The sequence below is a fragment of the Erpetoichthys calabaricus genome, chromosome 4 (genome assembly GCF_900747795.2).
Source record: "Erpetoichthys calabaricus chromosome 4, fErpCal1.3, whole genome shotgun sequence".
NCBI lineage: Eukaryota > Metazoa > Chordata > Cladistia > Polypteriformes > Polypteridae > Erpetoichthys > Erpetoichthys calabaricus.
Window position 1 is genome coordinate 268,579,496 of NC_041397.2, and position 27,173 is coordinate 268,606,668.

At 38.1% G+C, this 27,173-nt stretch overlaps 1 protein-coding gene across 5 annotated transcripts in view; it reads left to right on the forward strand.

Moving 5' to 3' along the window:
* Positions 1-27,173, forward strand: part of nr1i2 (nuclear receptor subfamily 1, group I, member 2) — a 245,482-nt gene that overhangs the window by 207,253 nt on the left and 11,056 nt on the right. For all 5 annotated transcript variants that reach the window (XM_028800769.2, XM_028800767.2, XM_028800770.2 and 2 more), the window contains 6 exons: positions 714-955; positions 6,043-6,173; positions 11,068-11,252; positions 12,882-13,054; positions 20,957-21,102; positions 21,978-22,094. In XM_028800769.2, the coding sequence (XP_028656602.2) occupies positions 723-955; positions 6,043-6,173; positions 11,068-11,252; positions 12,882-13,054; positions 20,957-21,102; positions 21,978-22,094 (985 nt within the window). In that variant the 5' untranslated portion in view covers positions 714-722. The remainder of the gene's footprint in view (positions 1-713; positions 956-6,042; positions 6,174-11,067; positions 11,253-12,881; positions 13,055-20,956; positions 21,103-21,977; positions 22,095-27,173) is intronic.

Sequence of the window (27,173 nt, forward strand, 5' to 3'; positions counted from 1 at the left end):
TAGTGATAAAACTAATACCATTGTTGAGGGAAAAATAAAGACAAACTGAAGAACAAGTGCAAGAAATGTCCATTGTGAGATGGGGGAAAAAAATTTACCTTTTTGTCCTAATCACTAAACACTGGAGTGATACAGCACAGTATTCTGACAAAATCACTCCTCCAGGTCAACATGGTGCCTGCATCATGGTATCGAGGTGAAGGTGAGGGCAAAAGGAATTCTGGAGGAAAATCTTCTACAGTTTTGAGGGAATAGCTGTGTTCTACTAGAACAGTGAATCCAAAAAAAGAATACACCTCGGAGTGGCCTGAAACAAAATAGTGAATGTATACTGTAAATATGTGGTAGAAGCGGATCAATGGAAATTGAAGCAAAGGGTCAAAACAATACATAATCTCTAGTGATTTAGTGGGTACTGTCACCGCATATCAATTGTAAGGGGCAGAATATTTATTTAATCAGTACTTATTTTTTAATTAATTTAGAAGGATCACAAAATGTAGCCAACCTCAGATTTTTATTAAAGATCCTTTTTAGAATTTCTCTTGGCAAAATAGCATACCAATTTCATAGAAATTCATTGTTAGTTATCACAGGTTAGGCCTGAGGGTCTTTGGGAATGATGTAGCTATTTTAATGTAGTTAGATATAGGTTTATCATTTGAGCACCATGCCTGAATTGATATCCTGGCTAAACAACAAGTTTTTTCCAGTCTGCAGGGATGACAAGTGAAGACGCATCTGTGGGTGGTTATTCTGAACTGGCAAAGAGGAACATGCAAGACCCCACAGAGGAGAATTTTGTGGAGGAAGTGGGACAGAGCTGTATGACAGAAGATGAAGAGGATGAGGAAAGTGAAGACAATGAGCCTAAAGTATGTCGTGTCTGTGGCGATAAAGCCAATGGTTACCACTTCAATGCACTGACCTGTGAGGGCTGCAAGGGTTTCTTCAGGTGAGATGGACATATATGAGTAGTAGACCGCATTTGCTGTTGACAGAATTAGTAGTTTGCTGTTTATTTAGAGTGGGAATGTGTAGGAGGTAAAAACTAAGGTATAACTTTATCATGCTAATAAGCAAATAATGCTTAAACTAATATCACTTATGTTTTGTACAGTAATCCCTCACTTATCGCGGGAGATAGGTTCCAAGGCCGACCGCGATAACTGAATTTCCGCGAAGTAGGGACACCATATTTATTTAATTATATAACGTGTATTTGGACGTTTTTAAACCCTCCCTGTATTGTTTACAACCCACCCTTTACTCTATTAATAACAGGGACAACTGCTAAGCAATAAGAAATCGGTAGATAAGTTTACATTTACTGTATAGCGAAGTACACGTAGCTATATATGACGTGATGATGGTGATGAATATGCTGCACAGTAAAAATGATGACGATTGAAGGTGATAATCCCCTGAATGAAGTAGCAAGAGCACGTTAATGTTGAATGAGTGAGATGAGACTTCCTGGTTAATGCAGCACTCCGTCGCTGAGCCAATCAGCAGCACACAGGAACTTAACTGCGTGCTCTGATTGGGTAGCTTCTCAGCCATCCGCCAATAGCATCTCTTGTATGAAATCAACTGGGCAAACCAACTGAGGAGGCAAATACCAGAAGTAAAAAGACACATTGTCTGCAGAAACCCGGGAAGCAGCGAAAAATCCACGTTAAATATTTAGATATGCTTACATATAAAATCCCCGAAGTCGTGAATCCGCGAAAAGTGAACCGCGAAGTAGCGAGGGATTACTGTACATCCATTTATTATATAATCAGTCTAATCCAATCTCTGGGTCACTGCTTCCCATGCAGCACTGAGTGCAAGGCAGGAGCCAACCCTCAATTAGAAACCCTTTGATTGCAAGGCACACACACACTTTTAATTTGAACAGGTCAGGGCAATGGCTTAATGTGGGTGGGGGTTGGGGTGGTCACCCGGTGTCACCCGGACCCCCATGTAGACACAAAGCGAACATGTCAGCTCCATACAGACAGTGATCTGGTATGGATTTCAAAACTAATTGTTCAAAAGCTGAACATTTGGTTGATGGCAGGAATAGTCCGTCCTCATAATAATTATAATTTTTTGCTCACTAAATACTCAAATTCAGCCCAAACTTGGCAGTTTACACAGCCTTGAAGCACATGCACAGAACTCCAGTTTCCCACCTTCTGTTAATCTGGATGTAGAATCCAACACTAAAATGTTGTCTAGTTATAATACCAGGGGCAGAGTCACATGGTATAGTATCTGATATACTCTACTTGAGTGCACCAATTGAAAACCCAAACAAACATTTAAGTTTCCGCATTGTCCATAAAGCAAGAGGCAACTTCAACCACGGGTTGATGATATTAGGAGAAATGGCTTAATATTCAGTGAGTTTTATTTTTATATGTTTTGTTATTGTATTTGTGTCAGAGTTGTGGTCATTCATGAATTGAATTGGGAATGCATGGTCAATACCAATCCACTTCCTGGAATGTGCATTGAAGTTGGAATTACAAGTAGCTCAAAAGGAAAAGAATTGGAATGGAATTAGATTAGATTAGATTGAAAGGAAACATAATGTAATTCCAATAAATTGCACTATATTCTGCTGCTGCGGTAATTTGTTAAATATTATGCATCAAATATTATGAATCACATAAAATACAAACATGTCAAATACATTCAAGCATAATGTATTATTATGTTATTAAATGTTACCCAAGTACACCCTAGTGTTGTATCCTGTTAGCCATTATGGATGCAATGAGAAGTCAAGCAAAATGACACCTTATTTGCAAACTAAAAAGGTTACAATATGCAAGCTTTTTGAGGCAACTCAGGCCCCTTCTTCAGGCAAGAGCAACATCTTACCCTTAGCCTAAAGAAGGGGCCTGAATGCTTTGAAAGCTTGTCGGCTAGCAAACGGTGCGATTTTGCTTGACTTCTTATGTTACCCAAGATAATTGTGATGGCAAAAGTATAGAAGCTTGCATTGTTTTGCCACATTTGAGCAAGGGCAGTGGAAATCCTTGAAGGACATGTAAAGCTACAAGTGCAACTAAATGCAACAGCCAGATGAAATTGCTAAGGTAATTTCTTCTGATACCGTCACGTGTATTGTCAGAGCTGCAGGCTCCCACTCGGTTCACAGTAATTGAGATCAAGATAATTAAAGACCTCCGTGAAACTCTAGCTTTTTGAGGAAGCAATGGGTTGATGCCAGGCTGATGAAGTTGTAAATGCAAATTACTATTTGTCAAAGGTCTTAGCCATAATGTGGCAACCATGAGACCAAGAAATGGACAAGATGTAAACTCTTTAGTCAAAAAATGCCTGGCTAAGTCTGAGGTTATGGAGTGGTTGGCTGCCACCCTAAATTACCTTCGCCTATGATGCCATACTCAAGAGTGTGATCCCCTACTGGAAAACAACCAGAAACTGTGCCCTTATTTGTCCCATATTGCAAGCCTATACCTTGTCATTCCTGCCTCCTGCCATTGAATGGATTTTCAATGTTGCTGGCAAGATTTTGAGAGATCTAAGAGACCTGAGTGATGTGAAATTAAACGACACAATGTGGATTTGCTGCAACAAAAAATAAAACTATCTTTCATCATGAAAGAACATTAATGTACAGTATCTGTGAAAATAACTCATTATTGTATTTTATGGTTTTAGGCATCATATATCACAAGTTGGTAATACAAATTTAGACCTTATTTAGTAGCTTTCATTTATTAAAAAAAGTTATCCTTTTGCTCTTTTAAGCAGTATATTTACAAATTGTAATAATTTCAAGTTCTCAATTTTATTTCATTTCCTTTACCTTTCTTTACATCTTAATCTTACTATTTGAATGAAACACATTTTATTTTGCAATATACTTATATAACTAATCTCATGTATATGCTAAGGAAAAATGCATACAGTAACAAAGAATTCTACAGATCTGCATTGAAATTAATTCAGCTTCATGAAATTCCAATTCTACCTCATGTAATTTTTTTTTTAAATGTCAATTCCAATTCCTTTTCCTTGCTTGAACTGAAAAAGATGAGTTCATTCATGAATTGACCCCGACTCTGATTTGTGTATGTCTTGCAATGAAACCAGCACCCCATCTTTATGGTGGCTTTTGGCTTCAGTTCACCGTCCAACTGAACTGGATACGCAAGCAACTTTGTTGAAGCCATTTGGTCTGTAGTACAAAACTTGCTGTTCCCATGTGGTATTAGTGCACATTATTATTATTTTTATGATTTTAAATCACTTGAGATTGCTTGTTTATTTACATGTAGGAGTTGTTCACAAGTGTGTATGCAGCTGCAGTCCTAATCAAATTAGCAGCTTACTCTGCTCACAGTAAGCTAATGGTGGGAATGGTCTTGAAACCATGCAATTTGCAGGCTTACCCAACAGAGGGCTTACTGCCTGCATGTTTTAGAATATTTTTTTAAACAGTGCTATTTATCAACAGTCACGGGCAGACTCTTGAAATTGGGTTTTCATACTCCGTTGAAAGTCTGTTGGAAGTGGCCAAAGGACTCTGTCAGTGTTGCAGCTTGTCTCTTCGCCACCTGCTTGAAATATGTCCAGTTTGGACAATGGTGATGTTCAGACCTGGAATGGTCTGCAATCACATGTGTGACATGTTTGGCACAACAATCTACACCTCTAAAGTGCACACCACTCTTCCAGGAAATAACCATGGCTCTGGATTTAATCAGCTGAGGCAATCTTGACCTTGACGTCAAGCACTGTGTAAGTGAAAGCACTCTTTTACTCATCAGTCTGTCTTCACATGTCTCCATACTCAGTTAATGGGTTCACTCTCTGTGACAGGATAAAGAGCTAAATAATCTAGGACCTCCGAGTCTGAGAAGAGCCTGTTGAGGTGGTTTGGGCACATAGTAAGATTAGCCTAAGGGCATGCTGGGTGTATTATTCAAACTTTCATAAAAATTCAAACTTTACTGACAATTGCAAATGCATCCCAGTTGTTTAAACCAGAGGTCCCCAACTCCTGGAGGACCACAGTGGCTGCATGTTTTCATTCTAACCCTTTCCTTGATTAGTGACCTGTTTTTGCTGGTAATTAACTTCTCCTTAATCAATTTTAATTGACTTGCTCTTAAAGACTCAGACCCCTTAATTGTTTCTTTATCCTTGATTAGCTGCCAAATAATAATGTGATACAAAATGAGCCAAAACATGACCAGCAAACTGTGTCCATCATACAATATCTGAAAATAAAGAAAGATGAAGGTCTCAGGAATGTTGATCTTCTCAGGTCCCCAAAACATTTTAGCAGTGCTCTTAGAAAAGGGAAAATTAACAATTTCATAAATGTATGCTATTGCGCAATGAGAGCAGCAACAAGCCATGAAATTAAAGAATGAGTTTAATTAACGAGTCAGGCTCTGACTTAGTTGGTCTTCTGTTGGCTCGCTCATTTCACATTTCATTTCTGTTTTGGTGCCATTTAAGCAATAGAAAAGAAGCAGTGCAAGAGGAACAATGAAGAAATTCAGGGGAACAAATCTTAAAAGAGCAAGTCAATTAAAATGAATTCAAAAGAAGTTAATTAGCAGCAAAAACAGGTCACTAATTAAGGAAAGGGTTAGAATGAAAACCTGCAGCCACTGCGGCCCTCCAGGACTGGAGTTGGGGACCCCTGGTTTAAATAACACCATTTATTTATTTGGAAAAACTGCACTTCCATCAACCTTAAAACTGAATTGTTTCAGAAGCATTTACATTTTTATGGATTGCTTGAAATACCTTGTCTTTTTTGCAGAAAAGGAAATTAAACGAATATTGGCAGAAATTGTTAACCAGTGTTTATCACCTAGACAAACTTTAGGATGAACTATTCTGTGTCAGCAGTTGGGTTTTTCTATTGCTTATTTAAATTTTTCTTAGGTGGGAATAATGTATTTCCTCTGTGTGTGTGTGTGTGTGTGTGTGTGTGTGTGTGTGCGTGTGAGTGTGGGTGTGTGTGTAGGTAGTTTTTTTTTTCTTTCTTTGTTTTTTTTGTAGACGTGCCATGAAACGTACCAGCCAGTTGAGTTGTCCTTTTCAGAACTCGTGCATCATTACCAAAAACAACAGGCGACAGTGCCAAGCATGCCGGCTAAAAAAATGCCTGGATATTGGAATGCGGAAAGAATGTAAGTGCCGTTTTCATATCTACCATACATCACAGCATATGAAACAACAATATGTTATAAACATTTCAAGAAATGATTTATTCTTCTTGTCAAATCTCATCCCTTTGCATGTTTGATCCAAGAGTATCTTGGGACAAAATATTTTCCCTGCCGTCATTGTTCTAATCAGTCCTTTCTGGTCTTCAGTAATTTTGAGGTAACTGATATTTTACAGGAAGAAATTACCACCTCTTAACAATGAACTAAATAGTGGCACAGATGCCCACTATAAGGAAGGCGTATCCGTTCTCACACAGTCAAATTGCACAGGTCTGTCAACCATTCAGCTTTGCCTATCTTTATCTTTTTCAGCGCTTTTATAAACTTTGTCTGTCAGTAACATACAGCTTGGTCTTCCTATTGCCTCAGAACAAACATCATTATAACATCCATTATCATCTTTCAGCAACCTTTGCATATAGTTCCTTTTCTTGCCCTTAATCTCATCACCTCCAGTCACAATATTTCGTTTATCAGTTTTCCAAGTAATTCACACCTGCCACTCCCATCATTTGCCATACACATTCCTCTTTTCTTCCTCATTGTGCAGCTCACTTGCTGATTCCTGTCTGCTAGCTTTTTGCCCCTACTCAACTCCTTTTCTTACACTTCTTTTTACTTCCTTACAAATTGTCCTGTCAGTGTCTGTATTTGTTTTTTTTCCACTTCTTATAGCATCTCCATTTTTCTTCATTTACCATCTCTAGCTTAGCATTCCATTATCATGTTTCCTTGCATCTGCCTTTTTTCTGTTTGCAGAATGCTATTGTTTTCAAGAAGACATTCTTTGTCGCATCTTACTTCATATTCCCACATAATAATTCTGAATTTTTAACGTTCAGTCTTGCTACCAGTGTTTCAATAAAGTTACTTCTTACACTCTTCTCCTTTAACTTGTGCTTCCTCTCTGTTTTCTTAATGGCTCTGACTACAAGATCTTTTGCAGCCAAGAGATATTGTAATACTTAACTTTCCTCACCAACAAATATTCAGTCATGCTCCCTATACCACCAGATTCATATATCAACAACATGTTTTTCCCTTTCTTCAACATTGTGTTGCATACAGCCATTTCCATCCCATCACCAAACTCTACAATCCTCCCAACCACAACAGTCCAGGTACCAAAGCTGAAGTCCCACGGATTCCCTCATAGCTATCAGCACTGCCTCCAAAATGCTCATTCACATTGCCGCCCATTAAAGTCATGACCCCTTTTGGCACCCCGGGCATCATCTCCTTCAACTTTTCTCAGGACTCCTCTTTGCCTTCATCTTCCTCCAACTGATTTTATTTTAAAAAAACCATTGGGTTCTTTCATTTTTCTTGTGTGTCTGCAGCCCACTTTAACTGCTGTTGCTCTTTAGAGTTTTGGAGATACAAACTTCAAACTTTTCACATAACTGAAGTTGGTTGTTGGAAGTGAAACATGTGTAGCTTGTTGTCTTTGATAAGCCATTCATTTTATGACCCGTATCTGCTCTTAATAAACCATAAATGTTGACACTCTTTGAAAGTCTCTATGTATTTTCTTTTAGTCTACTTAAAACTTTTATAGTATCTGGCCTTTTTATTAATTATTTTATTTATAAGTCCATTATTGAGGAGCATTGCATTATCAAGAATATCTAAAACAGCAATCAGTTGTGATATTAATTACATGAAACCGAAAATGAAACCTTTACATCAGTTATAGAACTTGCTGTTAAGCAGCCTCCAAGCACCATAATACAGTGTGTTCGTAAACCACAAACTTCTTTATCAACTTATTATTGTGTAATATATGTTAGAGTAGAAGCCATGCTGTCTTCTGGTTAAAAATAAAAGTAAAAAAGGAAAGCAATGTAACCATCTTAGTTAAGATTTTGTGCATGCCCATTCTTTCACTGCTAAATCAAGATGTCTTCCCTTCAGTCTGTTAGAGCACTTTCAGATTGATTTATAAATATAAATTGGCAGTTTGCTTTAAATCATTTATTTCATTCGCTTGGGTCTTTTATTTTGCTTGCTGTCCACTATCCTCTTCAAAGTTATAGCTGCAAACACAGCACCTTTGTCCTACCATTCTCGATAAATAAGTTGTGTATGTGTTTTGACCATCATTGCTTCTCTTCTTCCACCCTACCAACATGTTTATCTAGGAGATGTCAAGAATCACATGTAGCCTAGTGGTGGACTTGAGACCATCCCTTTCTTGCTGGATGGTTCAGTTTATATATATATTAAAATTGAGGCAGATAAGACAAAGTCAAAAATGAGTTTCTGTGATCCATTCTTTGCAAAATATTAAAGTATGAATGAGCCATTTTGAATGTATGCCATCTCCACTCTGCTGAGTTCTGATCTCTGTCCAGCTACTTTCTGCGGCTTGCATTGTTATTATGTCAGCTTGGATTTTCCTCTAACATGCCAAAGATGTGCATTTGGTTGGCTGATGTTTCTAAATTTGCCTGGCGTAAGTAAATATGAGCATGTGAGTATGCCGCCATCGTTGTGTCCCTGAGCTGTGTGAACGAGTATATGAATAGGTGACTGATTGCGTAAGAGTAGTTAGGCGTGGAGCATGATATACCTAGTGACGGTGTTAGGTTATTTTGTGCCCCAGGCCAAGCTTATTATTGCTCCCTTTGTTTTATTGTAAAGAAAGTCGGAGAATAAAACAAAATTGAATTACTGTTAACTTGACACAATATACAACAATTTGTAAATTTCGGTGTATAAATGTATCAGTCAAGCCACAATACTCTGACACATACAGTTGTTTGTGTGTCAAAAAACTGAGCTTCCCCTGACAGTCCTTAAAATGTTTTGTGGGTGCAGCGAAAGTTAGCTGCGACATCTGAAGTATGAAGTGGGAATGTATACCTTTCTCACTCTGTCTCATTTTGTTTTATTTTACTTTCTTATTTTGTAATTATCAGTTTATAAATATACACAAATATAGATCACTTTAGAAAGCAAACAAAAATTGTCTATAAAAATAGCACTCCGGACCAACTGACTGCTTGGTAGATAATCTGTGCGGCTGGATTCCTCAATCCCTGTCTCCTCCGCCCCACCTTGATCTGCAACTTGCCCAAGTTGCCTTAATAGTGGCACCAGCACTGGGTATGGTCAAGGCCGGGTGTATACTTCACGCGATGTGCGCCTGCAGACGCTACTGCTACACAAGTATTGTACTGTTTATACTTGTGCGTGTACTTTACATAAATCTGGAAGATTCCACTAGGTGGCAGTGCATGATATAATCACGGTGAGAAAACGCTCAGCTTTGCTGTGTTGTGAATTGCCTGAAACATCCATTAAATTCCAAGGACACCTTGCCACAATATCTCTGAAAAGGATGGATGTTTACATCCATCAATCCAGGGATGCACCCATTCTAGCAAGCATCAGGCATGAGGCAGAAACAATCCTTGGCATCAATCCCAAATCCCAGAAATCCCAGAAACAATCCCAAGGCATCAGCTCATCGCAAGGTGAATACAGGCACACACATACACTAGTGTCATTTTTGTGTCACCAAATTCCCTAACCTGCATGTCCTTGGAAGGAAACCGGAGCACACAGTGGAAACCCACCAGGAAAACATGAAAACTCCAGGCAGGGAACAGCAGCGATGTGTTTAACAGTTTTCATTATTTAAATGAAGTTAATGTTTTATCTGTAAAGTGTAATATACATACTTTCATGCATTTTATCATGAAAGTGATATCAAATATAAATCTAAGGATTCTAAATGTGCAGAGAGCTGGAATATTGTAAATGTAATGTGTTCTGTGTAGCAATCTATTGCTGCTTGCCACTGCTGTCAGGTCAGGAGGAAGCTCCAGAAGCATGTAGCGATTAACAACTGAGTCAATTTTATGATAATTTTCACAATGGTCTACTTTAATAATAAAATAAACTATGCGATTAAAGTGGACATTTCGAGATTAAAGCCAAAATTTCCACTTTAATCACAAAATAGACATTTTCACTGTGTCCCTAATTTTTTTTTTTCTCTGTGGCTCAAATACAGTGCCATACATTCTAATGCTGTTGTGAGGGCGCAAAAAAAAAAAAGACGGCACAGAAGATGGTATGTGAGAATTTTAAAATGTATCGTGTCGTTATGTTGAGGAATGTGCAATGCTTGAATATAAAAGCACCATGAATGAGTTTGTATGCCAGCTTCACCACATCGAACCATTTATCAAACATCGAAGCATGCACATCGATCCTGTAGGATGACATATACATAGTAAACAGAGACTCTGACATCATGTTTCTTGATCTTGATCACACTGCGCCCCCGACTTTTTGCTGGTACTGCAACTCACGCACATGTTGCATTCGTTTCTGAGGATGTTCTTGGAGGATGCGTCAAATGAACACTGGGAATGCATGGCAGCCATGATGGGTGCAGGTACGCATTCTGAGCGAGAAGTATAAACCGGCCCTAGGAATGGTGTAATGGTGCGATTCTTTTTACTGGTGTTTAAAAAGATTTAGAATTGCTAAGATTAAGATTGCTGCCTGTACAGGAAATTACTTGTGATAAATTTCGCAAATAAAGAGATCAGTCCAGGGAAATTTTAAAAAAGGTTCTAGTGTTTAATCATCTTTAAACCGGTAATGATTGGCTTTTTCAATTTTATTGTTACCTTTTATGTTAAACAGTCTTTTTAGATTTCAACAACAAAAAACTGTTTAATACCCATTAATGTTGTGTGTATATGCTGTGCTTTGCTAGTGTAATGTTTGTCAGAATTATGTGCTTCTTGCAATTTATTTTACACAATAGTGTTAATACTTATCTAATTGAAAATCTAAATCAGTAGGCAGTAAGATCATTTTCTTTTCCTGTTTCTAGTAATTATGTCTGATGAAGCTGTAGAACAGAGACGAGAACTAATCCAGAAAAAAAAGAGACGGCGCCTACCAGCACCTTCTGTTGAGGAGAACTTGACTCAGAAACAGGAAACTATCATTGAGGAGTTATTGGAGGCTCAGCAAAAGACGTTTGACATTTCGTTTAAGCACTTCAAGCAGTTCCGGGTAAGGGAGAAAACTCCATTCTGTATTATCAGCATTTAAAATTTCATTAGTTTGTCTTTCTATATACAGTACTAAAAAGCGAGGCGGTGTAATTTCAGTGCTGAGTTTGTCCACTTGCACACATAGTACAACATATAATGTCATCTGAAACTGTGCAGAAAAGTACCAGAATGTAAATTGTATCAATATTGTTAAGCTACATTATTAAAATGTGTTGCAAACAGGAGTCTGCACTCCATCTACCAGTGGCCAGTTAGAAATTCAGCAGTCTGCATGTTAAGAGTGGAAATCCTGTGAGCTTCATGTTAATGTACACATTATACAGCTTGTTTCTGATGTGTAATGAATGCTTTGTTGAAGTCCCATAAACTTATTTGAAGAGGTAAAATGCATTAGCATAATTTGTGAACACCCTTTAAAAATGCCATGGCATCAAAGTGTGACATTGTGCTTGAAAGCAGGACACAATCTGTTTGAATTTTGGACCACATGTGTGCATTGGTCTGTCTCAAGGTAGTGTCATTGTTGTGACCTGCAGCTTCCATTAGCACAGCTGAGCTTATTTCACACAGTGCATCAGCTGTCACCCTGTGATAAAATAGCCATGTGGCTGAAAGCAACCTGCCAAGGCGTTATTACATTAGAGAAATTAGTAAAGTGTGTTGTTAATGTGAATAAAAAAGGTGTTTCATTTCCAGCAGTTTTATCTGATTACAGAGTGCAAACAAGGTGCAAACCCTTTATGAAGATCATTTTCAAAGATGCAGAAAAATTTAAAATCACTTATCCCTAAGTTGTATATGTTTTGTACATAGACCCCATCCACCGTCACTGCAGAATGAGGTACAACAATTTTAGACATTAATATTATTATTGTATCCAGCAGAGTTAGAGTTACTGATAAGTCAATGAAAGTATCAGTAGTGTCCAACTTGAATTTTAAATAGTAAATTGAAAAAAAAATCAGTATTTTTAAAAATATGTTGTTTTTATGTTGCCAGGCAGTTAGTTTATTTTGAAAGGAGTTTTCTACCTGTTCACCACACATCATGCTGTTTTTTGCCATTAAATGCTGTTGGAGAACCACTCTCCAACCACACCGAAATCAGCCATGCACAAATGTTAAAGAAGATCTGATGTTTGATTCATTAACTGACTGACTGCATGTGAAAAGTCTCCACAAGTTGATCACACAAATGTATCCACGATACCTGATTTTGTTTTACTTTTTTTTTTGGTAATGTTTGCAGACCAAAGGCTGAAATTGTGTTTAGCATTTTGGGAGAGCCTTAAAAATCATTTTGAAAAAAGCTGCACATCGTTCTCTAATTCATGAACAGCAGATTCTCTGTTTTTTTTATTTGTACTGTAATTCTTTTTTCTTCCATCTCCTTCATCATTGTGGAAGTAGGATTCTTAGACTTGAAGGGTTTAGTGGTTTGAATTCATCAGATAACTACTATACAGTTTTTGCCATCTCCTGCAAACAAATAATATATATTTTAATATCTGCTCCCATTAAAATCCTGAAATTGTTTTTAAACAAATTTAAAAAAATTGTTATGGAACTTTACAGCTATTAAAATGTAACAATTGTAAGTAATGTATGTTCTCAATTTTCTATTGCAGCCTATAAATCGAATTTCCTCACAAGAGCAACCCCATACAGTCAATAATGGGCAACCAAACACTAGTGACGGCTCTGAAAACTTGCATTTCTCCATGCTACCACATGTGGCAGATTTGTCAACGTACATGATTCAACAAATAATATATTTTGCCAAATCACTTTCAGAATTTCGGTGAGTTTTATTTATTCTTGGTTAATATCAGTTTTAGGGGTTTCATTAATGGAGCCTCTATTAACTTTTATCATTTTTTTCCTAATTTTGCAATCATTTATAACTTAAATCCGAGACTAGAGAGGTATCATTTCATAAACAAGCCAGTTGTAAATAGAATCTGTCAGTGAGGATAAATCAAAGCCGATTTTGGTGTCTGGAATTCTTTTTAGAATGAAATACTGACTATAGAACGCTTCAGATTCCTCGGTCTTTGTGCCTCCCAGCAGTGTTTTGCGTCGTCTGCAATACTGGCCACCTCTGCTAATACCTTGATTTTCCAATATGCTGTTGTACGAGATTGAATAAAGGAGTTCACTGTAATTCCAACCATCCACACAATGGGAATGTCAGTAGTGATTTTGTTAAAGAGGAATTTTTATTATAAGCATTCAAGACATCAGGCCTGTTTTCTCTGAAGAGTATCGAGGTTGATTCAAATCTGTACTGTGTGATTTAACCCTTTCACTCCAAAAAAGGCTTTACCTGCCAGTGGAAATGTGCATCTGTTTCACAAGCATTGACAAGAGATTTTGTTAGCTGATTTTAGTGCAGTGAATGCTGGTCAGTCTAACACACACGTGGATAATTTGGAGTGATTGCTTCCTTTAAACGATCACTGTTTTAAGGGAAGTAGAGTGTTCTATATTTTGGTTAGCATTCAATTTAAAAATAAGCTTCAAAAATGTTTCTTTTGGTTGGCTGACTTTTGCACAGTAGTGTATGTCTGATTTACTCTGTCAAGCTCACTTTTATTATCTGGAAAGTAAGTATTTATTTGGTTGTGAAAACAACATTTGAATAAACATTAAAAACAGTGACGCAATAAAAAAGCAACAAAATATGTTTTTATAAGAAGTTTGTATTTTGTGTGGCCATTTCACCTTGGTACACTGCTCTCTCTCTCTCTCTCTGTCTGTCTGTCTGTCTATGTGTGCGTGTTTGTGTATATACAGTATAAGCGAAGGTCAGTGACATGGTTTGCATATTTGTAGCTAGAAATCTACAATATGAGTTACATATCTTAAAATAATTTTTTATTCCTAAGCTTTCAACAACCAGCCAGGTGTCATCATCAGAGGAAAATGTTTAGACATTAATGAATCAAAGGCAATGTATAGCAAATGAGGAGGGAGTGTGGAGGTAAGGGGGGGGGGGTAGATTAATAAGGTAGGGGTTCGAAGGGTGTTGGTCATAAAGTCTTATTTAATACTAGCAAAATACCCGCGCTTCGCAGCGGAGAAGTAGTGTGTTAAAGAGGTTATGAAAAAGTAAAGGAAACATTTTAAAAATAACGTAACATGATTGTCAATGTAATTGTGTTGTCATTGTTATGATTGTTGCTGTCATATATATATATACATATACACATATACACACATATACAGATATATTATATATACATATACACATATATTTTTTATATATATATTTTTTTATATATATATATATATATATATATATATATATATATATATATATATATATATATATATATATATATATATATATATATATATATACACATACATACATACATATACACACATAGATGCACTTACAATAACATAGAAATCAATATAAACAACATTAACATCATTATCATATGAGAATATGAAGTAATATATAAGAAGCACATTTCATATAAATATAAATTATTAAACAGTAAAATGTTCTTCTATAATTTGCTACCGTGGCTTTTCGTTGGTCTGTCCAGGATTTTAAATCACCTGTAGCTTGCAAACCGTTTCACCTATTGACTTGAAATCTGGTACACATATAATATGTCACGTCTGCTATCCGCTTTATGGGTGATGATTGTATTACTCTTTTTATGTTTATTTTATTTTAGAATCAACTCCTATCTGCGCACACCAGGGCGGCCGTGGGCAGATGCGTATGGTGTATTCACTCCATGTTATCGTGCATTGTGCTGTCACTGGTATTTTGATAAATTTGAACAATATATAAGAAGCGTATAAATTATTAAACAGTAAAACATTAACATTTAAGAAGTAAAGTTACATTGAGTACTACTGCAGTGCCTTCGGGTATACCTCATTTTTTGTTTGCCCATTACATGCTTAAATGTATACATTTTTTGGTGTACCTACCCGAGAACACGCGACATATAACCGAGCGTGGGAGAAGCATGGATTTTAAACACGCGTTGAGTTCATCTGCTGGTCTCCCTCGTGGAATAACTGGTAATGTTTGACTAAAATGTACAGCGAGTAAAACGACATTACCTCCTTTTTTTTTTTTTACGATCTCTGAGATCTTGCTTTTTTCGGTTCAAGGCTTCATAACCTCTTTTATGTGCCATGGTGTACTTAATAAGTACTAATTATCCCAAACCATCATCTTTGAATGTTGCAAGACTTTCGCCTTGTATGTAGATCGAGGTAATTACATTCATTGCATTCCTAGTCTGAATCACAATCTGATTGTATGGGTGGTTACCTGGCACTGTAGGGTTGCCACCCGTCCTTTAAAATACGGAATCGTGCCGCGTTTGAGAATGAAATTGCGCGTCCCGTTTTGAATCAATACTGGACGGGATTTATCCCGTATTTTTTTTATCATTTTTTTTTTTAAAGCAGCGTGTCATGCAAATCATCCCACACGCATTTTATGAAGATGCCTCCTTTCCTACTTTTGATTGGGTAATACTTGATGTCATCGTTAGTTTGATTGGTCTTTTTAACTGTCCAGTGAGGAGGGCGTGTCTTTTAAGTACAGTCTGCAAAGTGTTGGCACTGAGATGTGGCGTCAGCGCCATAGTTGAAGCCCCTAACGTTGCGGTCAGCAAGTCGGCTAACATCCGCCATGTGCCGTGTTTCAGTTGCGAGAAGCAGATCATAGAATGGTTGAAACTGTTGCCCTTAACGTTGCGCCACGGCGTGTGGTTCGTTTATACCTCGTGTCTTCTCATTAAACTTTTATCTCGCGAATATGTTATTGCAATCCGCAGCGGGAGCGTTTCTATAAACTTAATTTAAACTTACGTTTTACACCGTGCTTTGTTTCCCTTATGAACATGCTTGTATGCTTCACTCGCTCCGTTCTCAATTGTTTAATTAATTTTTTGCTCTTCGCTGTTTCCGGCTCTTCCTCCATTTCCCCCTACTTCGTTCTTTTATCTCGCGAATATGTTATTGCAATCCTTAACGGGAGCGTTTCAATAAACTGATTGAAAATAGTTTTGCATTTACCTTTTCAGTAAAAGGCGAGCTTTTAAGCCTGAGAAATCACCCCGTAAATGCACACGTTTAATTGCACATGTGTTAATATGTATGGTTACACAGTATTAAAAGACAGTGAACAACGTCAGTTACCTTTGTTCCCGCGTTTGATAAAAGGTGAGCTTTTAAGCCTGAGAAATCACCCCGTAAATGCACACGTTTAATTGCACATGTGTTAATATGTATGCTTACACAGTATTAAAAGACAGTCAAAAATTAACGTCATTTACCTTCGTTCCCGCGTGTGACTCGTGCTGTAAATCTCTTCCTTTTTTTTTAGTTCACGTGATTAAGTAGGAGGCGTGATGACGCGATACGTGACTCCGCCTCCTCCATTACAGTGTATGGACAAAAAATATGTTCCAGTTATGACCATTACGCTTTGAATTTCGAAATGAAACCTGCCTAACTTTTGTAAGTAAGCTGTAAGGAATGAGCCTGCCAAATTTCAGCCTTCCACCTACACGGGAAGTTGGAGAATTAGTGATGAGTCAGTCAGTCAGTCAGTCAGTGAGTGAGTCAGTCAGTGAGGGCTTTGCCTTTTATTATTATAGATGTGGATGTCCTTCTGTTTAAGCCTGCATATGCTGCATTCACGTTCAAGTGTCTGTTAATGGTATTTTCGTTTGATAGCCATGATCCAGCCAGCTCTCTGGCAATTTTAGTATTGGCCCTAACTCTTACTTGAACTGTGTCCCAGTTAAACGTGTGTTCGGTTGTACTTCTGTGTGCGTATATCAGAGACTGTGGGTCCTTCCTTCTGACAGTGTTGAGATGTTCTTGTGTGCGTCTTGCAAGTGTTTCAGATTTTTGTTCCATGTATACCGCTGGGCACGCATTACGTGGTATACTTTATAATTCGTTTCATGCCTCTGATGCAGATTTCCTGCTTTTGGCATTAACAAGGGCTGTCCACAAAGTGTTAGCCGGTTTAAGCGCTATATTGATGCCTGATTAAGAGAGGATGCATGCTGAACTTTGAAATCAAACTTTTCTGATGGCCATCAGTCTCCAGAGATGAGCCCAACTGTTAATTGATGCAGACAGTCAATAAGAATATTAAACGATTGGAAATGCTTGGCATGGAGGAGTGGTCCAATATCCCTCTACAAGCGTTCTCTAGCCTAGCTAACGTTACAGAAAGAGGCTCTGTGCTGTCACTTTTGCTAGGGGAGGCTTCACTAAATATTAATCATTGGAGTGCCAATATTTTTGAAAGTTATGTTTTCAATGTAACAAATTAAATTGTGTTACTAAAGAATTTTTTTTTTTTAAACAAATTTAAAAATATTAGGTATATACATTTGTTAGAGCCTAAAATATTACTCATTACATGTGTGGTTCATTTTACACATCAGTGTTTTAACTCCTTTTCATGAGGGGTGTGAATAATTCAGTTTGTTAAATTGAACCCCCTAGCTCCTCTGTTTTGATTCATCATGAGCTCATTAATTCAGCGTTTCCAAACCTTGGGGTTGAGGTTCCCCACGTGGGGAAGTAGTTTATGAAGAACTTAAGTTAAATTCACTTAAGTTATTAAAAACTGACATTTTTATATGTCTGTAATATACTGTACATATTTTCCCTGAAAAATGAACATCTCAATCAGGAGCATAAGTATACAGTAACAACATTGACGGCCTATTTGGTGAACTGTTGGATTTGTGTTTTGTAAAGACATAATGCTGCTAGCTTACGCACTTCAGTAATCTCTTTTTGTTATCACTCATGAAATATTGAGCCATCACACTTTCAAAAATGACCTTGAAGTAAGAGTTTCTGATGCCAGCTCCTCAACATGTTTCTCCAGGACCGCAAATGTGCTGCCTGTGTAGGTAGGAATGATCTCATCTGCATACCGACTGGAAAAATGCTCAGGTGGTCTTGTTGCTGAATTAGAGCTAAATGATGGGAGAATACCATGATCAGCTGATGCCAGTACCTCACTTTCATTTCAGATCTCGATCTACAGTTCACTTGCACCAAATCACAGTCCAACAAGTCACAGTCCAATTCAAAATAATAAAATATATGCAAAATGTCATCCACTGAGTATTTTTCTTTGCATATTTGCTTCCCTCTCTCGCCCAGTTGTCAATGGCATTCTAGACGTTGTTTACTCAATGCTACTCACACACACGCAGGGAATCGATATCAAGTCAACAAGTCTAAAAAGTCCTTCAAGCAAAGAGGGTCTGCCTATAACGTAATGGTAATTTGTAGCTTTTTTTTGTCCTCTGCCTGCCCTGAAAGAGTTAAGTAAAATGTTTTATAGAACCACTTACAGAGCTAAAAATGCCTATTGACCACAAGATTATCTATTTAAAATTTTTAAGCTTATATAGCTACCACTTATGAAATTTAAATTTAGTTTATGTAACAATCAGCCCTATATGAGTATGTGTGTGTGTGTGTGTTAGACTGAGGATTCAGTGTGACACTGAATGAGAGCCACAGCTGAGAAGAGACAGGAAAGGTAAGGGGAGTGTGTGCTGTGTATAGTGCCTGGCCGCACTCGTCACACATGATGCACAACGGGTGATGCCTCTGCACCACTCAACTCCGTTTTGGAGCTGCATGAAAGTTTTCCTTGCAAGTTGGAGGGCCGCCCGCAGGGTTGGATGCAGGTTAACGTCATACCCAGGACAAAGCAATTGCGGTTAAGGGTCTTGCTCAAGTACCCAAAAAAGTGTTCTGGCAGTAGCGGAATTCAACCCAGTGACCACCAGCAAATCCTTACCACCAAAGCCACCACTCTGCTTAAGAAGAGACAGGGATGCATTTTACATTCAGAAGTGTTTGAGATTGAAAAGGTCTAAAAATATACACCTGTTTCACTCATTTGCTGGTGATTTTACCAAAATGGTTTAACTAAAATCATATGTAGGTTACAAATTTCACAACACAGGTTACACACGTAGGTAACTCTTCTACATCCCTACTAAACACAGATGGATGATAATTTGCATTTGAGTGATCTGTATGAATGTGATTTTAAAAGTTTTTATTTTGTGTGTTACAGGAGATGGTGTGGATGATGCCCGTATCACCCTACCATTTCTCTGTGTAAGAAAGTTGTCACTTGTTTCGTTTTGTTAGTTGTTACATGTTTTGATATTTGCACAGAGTCTTAGATATTTGGACAGGACTGCACACAGGAGGAAGCACTTTGGAAAGAAAGAACTCTCTACTTCAGTGGAAACCCACTTTTTAAAGAGCAAGCCAGCCTTTTGTTATTTTTGCTCTGTATCTTTATTGTTTACATTTTCTTAATTGCACAGCTGTGAGTCTTTTGTTATGCAGGAAAAGAACATTATTTTATTCAAGGAGCATTATTATTTAATATATGCTGCTAGATTATTTTGAGCCATTTCTCATGTACATCTACAGCTGTATGTTAATAAAAGTGCCTGTGTGACATTTGACACATGTGGCTTTAACTCAGAACTGTCTTTTTGTTATTACTTTATGGGAAGAAAAAATATCGAGATGTATATTGTATATATGGTTTTTAATCCATATCGCCCAACTGTAGTTTGAGTCATCTAATTATATGGTCACAACATCCCAAATGCATGTATTTTTAGTAAATTAATTCTTTGCATTTATGTAGTGCTTTTCTCACTACTCAAAGCGCTCAGCAATTGCAAGTTAAGGGCCTTGCTGAAGGGCCCAACAGAGCAGAGTCCCTATTGGCATTTACAGGATTCGAACCGGCAACCTTCCAATTGCCAGTGCAGATCCCTAGCCTCAGAGCCACCACTCCGCTCTCATTTTTAATTAATTTTTAGTAAATTAATGTTCAATAAAACACATCCACAAAATATTTCTGTGAAAGCAAACCCACTCAGACTTGAACGAGATTTTGAAATGCAGACATGGCCCAGGTCTTTCATTTATATTTAGAGTGCTGAGCCATAACCGGAACTACTCATGATTATTTAATGGCAGTCTTTGAAACTGGACGGGTGGAATGATCTTCTGCTTGTTGAAACACCATGGATATGAGACATATTCTTGATAGTTTTCACTTGGTGTCCTTTCATTTTTAATCCTTAGTTTTACATGTCTTCCAGTGCATGGACTTGGTTGACATCACATGATGCGCAATGCTAGCCAATGGATGAACTGCCACTGGGCGGGACTTCTGACCGATGAATGAGATGAGGAGTTGGATCTTCAGTTTAAATGCTTGTGTTCTGTTTATGTTCATGAGAGTGTTTTTCAAAAGTGGTTTATTTAACAATATTTTAGTAAAAGTACATGTGCATACGATTAGATGACTTGACATGTGGATTATACAAAACAAGCAATATGAGATTTCTTTAATGGACTTTTGATATTGTGTGCTGTTGTTCAGCTTTGGTCACCATAAGCCTGTTTTACATCAGAAACTTTATCTCTATTCTGCAACAAAACATGACATTATTATTTTTTTCAGCCGGTAAAGCAACACATAAAACAGAAACATCATTTTTGAGTGTATTCCTTTAAACTCCATATTTCCAATAGAGACTGCTTGTATGATGTCTTTATCCAGTCACCTGTTAAAGTATTAGAATACTCATAATTGCAATGAAACTAATTTAACTTTTCATTTTTTCTTTTGTGTCTTAAGAAATCTCTTCATTGAGGACCAGATTGCACTGCTTAAAGGAGCTGCTTTTGAAATCTGTCAAATACGCTTCAACACTGTGTTTAATAAGGACACAGGATTCTGGGAATGTGGACCACTTCAGTACGACATTCATGATGCTGCCTTTGGTAAGTAATGAAAAGTCAGCATTTGGACCAGATTGCGTGGCTGGTCTTAGCAGATATTTAATGTTGCAGTGGCCATTGTTCATTTGAGAGTCTACTTTAGGGTGGATATTTAAATACAAATGAAGACTTCCCACTTTCAACTACATTTTCAGTCCTCATCTGAGATCCTTACCTGTTTGGTAATGACTGTTTTTTATTGTTTCTTGCTGTTTATAATGTAATATCTGTATTAGTTTGTAAATTCATAAATAATTTCATTTGTAACACCTACCATAGTACTTGAAATGCACCATAAACGCTGGCTGATGAAGAATTAGATTGAGTGAATTTGGTAAATGGGTGGATACATTTTCTGTATTTTGTGTCATGTCCTGTTAGAATTCATGGGGATGTCTACCACTTCTTAATTTTCCTTTGTTTCATGTTCTAGATTATTTGTGACTAAAGGAAGTTATAAGCTGTTGTGTTTCGGAATATTTGAATTTGTCTCACACAATGGTTATTTATGGTGTTAAACGCAGTTTACAATACTAAAGTAGTGAGACTTCAGCATGGATTTAAATCTTCATACCAGTGGTACATCAAGGAGGCTAAAAGCTCCACCTCCTGTAGAAGTTAATAATTCTTTGGAATTTTTAGAAGGCTGGAATCTTACGGTCATACTGTAAATTATGATCTGTGCACAGTAGAGATTTGTGTATGGAAGCATGTGCTGTGTGCTCACCGTCAGCTATATTTGTAAATCTATAAACTTTGTTAAGTGTAGTAAAAAGCATTGTCTTAGATCATTTTTGGAGCTTGTAGGACTACATACAATAGGATGATGTCTGCCAAGTTACATTCACAGTAACGTACTTCTCTCTCTTTGTGTTCAGCTGGATTCCAGTCTCATCTTCTGGACCCATTATTGAAGTTTCACTACACACTACGCAACCTGAATCTGCATGATGCGGAGTATGTTCTGATGCAGGCAATCTCATTGTTCTCTCCAGGTAAACAAATAAATTATTTATACCAATAATTAGCATGTTCTTGGAATACCAGACAATTACTATTCCCCAAAAGGATGCCGTACCTTTACACAGAAGGGAAATAAAAGAACAGTAGGGTGTGTGTTTTGGGGGCACTGTACCATAGTGTGGTGTAAATACAAAGATCCCTCTGTTATGGGTTCATCCATTACTGAATCGAAATAGAGACCACCATGTATAAGTTATCTATGCATTATAAGATAAAAGATGACTCAAATCCATAAATTCTGCAGGAAGGAGAGTATCATCCAATCAGAGGAAATCCAGTCACCAGAAAATCTTTGTGATTTTCAGTTCCTTACATCTGTCTCTGTGATATAATCTCTCCAACTCTATATATGTTAACAGTATTGGAAAACTGCAGGAACAATAGTCCCATTTGCAATGTCATCTGAGTACAGTAATGATAAATTGACCTGATAATTATATTTATGTGTCTGCTGTACACTGTCTAACACTCTCCTAAGACATACACAGAAATCATGCAGATTACCGTATATACTTGCATTTGAGTTCTGCGAATAAGTCGGGGCTTGATTTTACTGGTATTTTATAATGTAGGTCATATAAGTTGAATGCGGAAAATGTGCACTATTGGTCCAAGAGATTATGATATGCTAACGCCCACCTGAGAGAGTAACCACAGAGCTCATTGCCTTTTTTTCAATGTATTGTGCCTATGTGACCACACAGTAATACCCAAACTATTCCGAAGAGACGTTTGCACTGTTTTGTGTTTTTGTATCTCACACCCTCATACTCCTTTATCGTAAGAGCATCCCTTATCTACGATGGAGCGTACGATCAGAAGAAAATATGAAGCTGGTTTTAAATTAAAAGTCATTGAAGTGGAAAAAGAACTTGGTAACTGTGCTGCTGCAACAAAATTCGATGTGTCTGAGAAACTGATGACAGATTGGAGGAAGCAAGAAGATATAAAAAAAAAAATTGTCGTATTTTTGAACGGGCATATAAGTTGGGTCTGATTTTATGATTGATTTTCAGGTTTCAAGACCCAACTTACATGCGAGTATATAAGATAATTTTAAACAAGGGCACACCCTACTCTGGACTGATACCTCACTACTGACCCTTGACTTATTTTTATTTCCCCCTAGCCACAGACCCTTACTCAATGCTGTGCCCCGATGACACATCCTTATTCATACTAAGGTCTCGATTATTAAAAACCAAGTTTTCTGTCTGTCAGAGTGGGGTTTGGAGCAGAGAGCGACTGATTTTACCCATACGGCTAGAGGATGCAGAGGTATATTAGAGTACATGACATGCTGGAATCCACCTACGAGTATTTATAAATGGCAGCACACATTTTATTTAAATTATTCTAGTTACTGTCGCCCAGATTTAGCATTTCAGCAATTACTTGGTTCCTGTGGGTCCTAAACTGGGTTCAGGAGATTGAATAATACAGACAGTGCCCTCCATAATGTTTTGGACAAAGTCATACAGTATTTGTCATTGATTTCCCCCTCTGCTCCACATTTAAATATCTTCAGTTTTAGTTCTGGATTGTTCTGACTACACCAAAAGGGCCAGCTGCTCAACCTCTCATCTGCATGCAGACTCCTCACCATTCCTGATGAGACCCATGATGGTTGTGTTGTCTGCATATTTGATTAGTTTAACAGAGGGGTCATTAGAGGTGCAGGAGTTCACCTGCTGTTTCATATTGGTCAGGAAATTGGTGATCCATTGACAGGTGGAGGCAGGAAAGGAAAGCTGGGTGAGTTTCGAGTGGAGGAGCTCCGGGATTATTGTGTTGAAAGCAGAGCTGAAGTCCACAAGCAGAATCCTTGCATATGTTCCTGGGTTGTCAAGATGTGATTTTGCAGGATGTACTGCAGACCCATGTTGATTGCATCATTCATTGATCTGTTCTCTCGATAAGCAAACTGAAGGGGGTCCAACAAGGGAGCAATGATTTCCTTCAAGTGAGTGAACACCAGTCTCTCAAAGGTTTTCATGACCACAGATGTTAGAGCAACAGGCCTGTAGTCATTCAGTCCTGTTATACTGAATTATTTGGAGACTAGTACAATAGTGGCTTGTTTTAAGCATAATGGAACTTCACACAACACTAATGATTTGTTGAAAATCTAAATAAAGACAGGAGCCAGTTGATCAGAGCAGTTTTTTAAGCAGGAGGGTGAGACTCTATTCAAACCTGTTGCTTTAATAGTGTGCTGTCCTTTGAAGAGCTGCTGCACATCCTCTTCAGAGATATATAATGCAGGTTGAGGGGAAGAATATTGGGCGATGGGGGTTATGGGCGGGTGATCTTGTATAATTCTGTACAACAATAGGGCTGGTGATAATGTCCGTAGTATTCTGGAGCTTATCAAACCTTCAGTAAAAAGCATTCAGTTTGTTGCCAGCTGGTGATTTACCGCAATATGGGGGGATGGTTTCCTGTAATTTGTAAAAATTTTTAGTCCTTTCCACACTCATGTTGGGTCATTGGCCAAAAAATGGATTTATCAGATTTTTTGCCTAATTCTTTTTAGCTGATCTGATTTCTTTTGTCCTTGCCTGTCTAAAGAGTGTTCTGTCCCCACTTCTATGGCCAGCTTCCTTAGCTTGACAAAGCTGCTTCAGTTTTGCAGTGAGCCATGATTTATTATTGATAAATTTTAACCAGGTCTTGGTAGGGACACACATCTTCATAAATGCTAACATAAGATGTTACTGTGTCTGCCAGTTCAACTAAGTTAGCAGCAGGATGTTCAAAGACACCGCAGTCCATATAGTCAAAGCAGGCTTGCAGCTTCAATTTTGCCTTATTAGTCAAACCTTCTCACTGTATTAATCACAGGTTTAGCTGATTTTAACTTACTCCTGTACATGAGGAGCACATGAATCAAACTGTGATCAGAGAAACCCAAAGCTGCATGGGGGACAGCACGATAGGCATGCTTTAGCAATGATCCAGTGTGTTTCTGTCTCTGGTAGGGCACTTTCTGTGCTGTATAAATTTGGGAAGTTCCTGGCTGAGATTTGCTTTATTAAAATCCCGTAGAATCATCACAAGGGAGTTCAGATAATTTTGCTCTGTGCTCGTTATCTGATCAGCTGTTTTGGTAGCGCTGCACTCATGCAGCCATGAGGTGGAATGTGGACACTAACCAATATAAACGAGGAACACTCTTGTGGTGAATAAAAAGGCCTATACATTAATCCCTCGCTATATCGCGCTTCGCCTTTCGCGGCTTCACTCTATCGCGGATTTTATATGTAAGCATATTTAAATATATATCGCGGATTTTTTGCTGGTTCGCGGATTTCTGCGGACAATGCGTCTTTTAATTTCTGGTACATGCTTCCTCAGTTGGTTTGCCCAGTTGATTTCATACAAGGGACGCTATTGGCAGATGGCTGAGAAGCTACCCAACTTACTTTTCTCTCTCTCTTGCGCTGACTTTCTCTGATCCTGACGTAGGGGGTGTGAGCAGGGGGGCTGTTCGCACACCTAGACGATACGGACGCTCGTCTAAAAATGCTGAAAGATTATCTTCACGTTGCTCCCTTCTGTGCAGCTGCTTCCTGAAGCGACATGCTGCACGGTGCTTCGCATACTTAAAAGCTCGAAGGGCACGTATTGATTTTTGCATGTTTGTTTCTCTCTCTCTCTCTCTCTCTCTCTCTCTCTCTCTCTCTCTCTCTCTCCTGACGGAGGGGGTGTGAGCTGCCGCCTTCAACAGCTTTGTGCCGCGGTGCTTCGCATACTTAAAAGCCAAACAGTCCTATTGATTTGTTTGCTTTCCTCTCTCTTTCTGACAGTCTCTGCTCCTGACGCACACTCCTTTGAAGAGGAAGATATGTTTGCATTCTTTTAATTGTGAGACGGAACTGTCATCTCTGTCTTGTCATGGAGCACAGTTTAAACTTTTGAAAAAGAGACAAATGTTTGTTTGCAGTGTTTGAATAACGTTCCTGTCTATCTACAACCTCCTGTGTTTCTGTGAAAATCTGTGACCCAAGCATGACAATATAAAAATAACCATATAAACATATGGTTTCTACTTCGCGGATTTTCACCTTTCGCGGGGGGGTCTGGAACGCAAGCCCCGCAATGGAGGAGGGATTACTGTAGTTAACAAAAAGCATTTCTAAGTTAGGACAACTCACTTTACTTAACACAATGACATCAGTACACCAAACTTCATTGATAGAAAAGCAGATTCCACCACCTTTCTTTTCCCTGATGTTTCTGATGCACGGTCCGCTCTATAAAGTTGAAAGTCTGGCAAGTGTAATGCCGAGTCTGGGATGGATTCTTTTAACCAGGTTTGAAACACAGAGCAGAAGAAAGTGAAAAGTCCTTGTGAGTTCTGTTGAAGTTCACCAGATGTAATCTTGGGAGCGACGTTCAAAAACGCTGCTGTCTCAGCATAATGAGTGCACCAGCATGCCCCCCCCCCCCCATTCTTTTGTTATACCTGCGTCTATATCAACAGCCTACAACTGCTACTCCACCAACTAAGATATCCAAAAAAGTTCTTAATTGTGAAAAATCCAGTGTTAAAGCACACAAGGTGAATTGCCGAATATTCAGCAATTCTTCACAGGTGTACTTGATTACAGTTGAACAATAAATGACGGGACAAATAAACAAAAACAGACAAAATACTAGAGAGCACCGAACCGAGGCTGCTATTTGCTGAGCCATTAACCATTCATGAAAATGACAGAACAAAAGGTACATGTTGGTGGACCCCCTATCATTGTACTGTCTCTGTGGACTTTTTCAGTTATTAACTTTGTAAAATGTACTCTTCCCATTCTTTTTTTTGCTACAGCTTCTCTTGGTTCAATTAGTTGTATTCCACTACCCATTTGCCTTGTATTTGATGTCACAATTTTGAATTCCAGGGTCTTATTTGTCTCAACCAATATGGCATTCTGGGCTGGCACTTATCCTCATGTGTTAACTTCTCATTGTTGATGTGGGCTGTTCAGTTCAATACCATTTAGAATCTCTTTTGTTTCAGAAAGTGCATTGTGATGGACCCCCGAATGGTT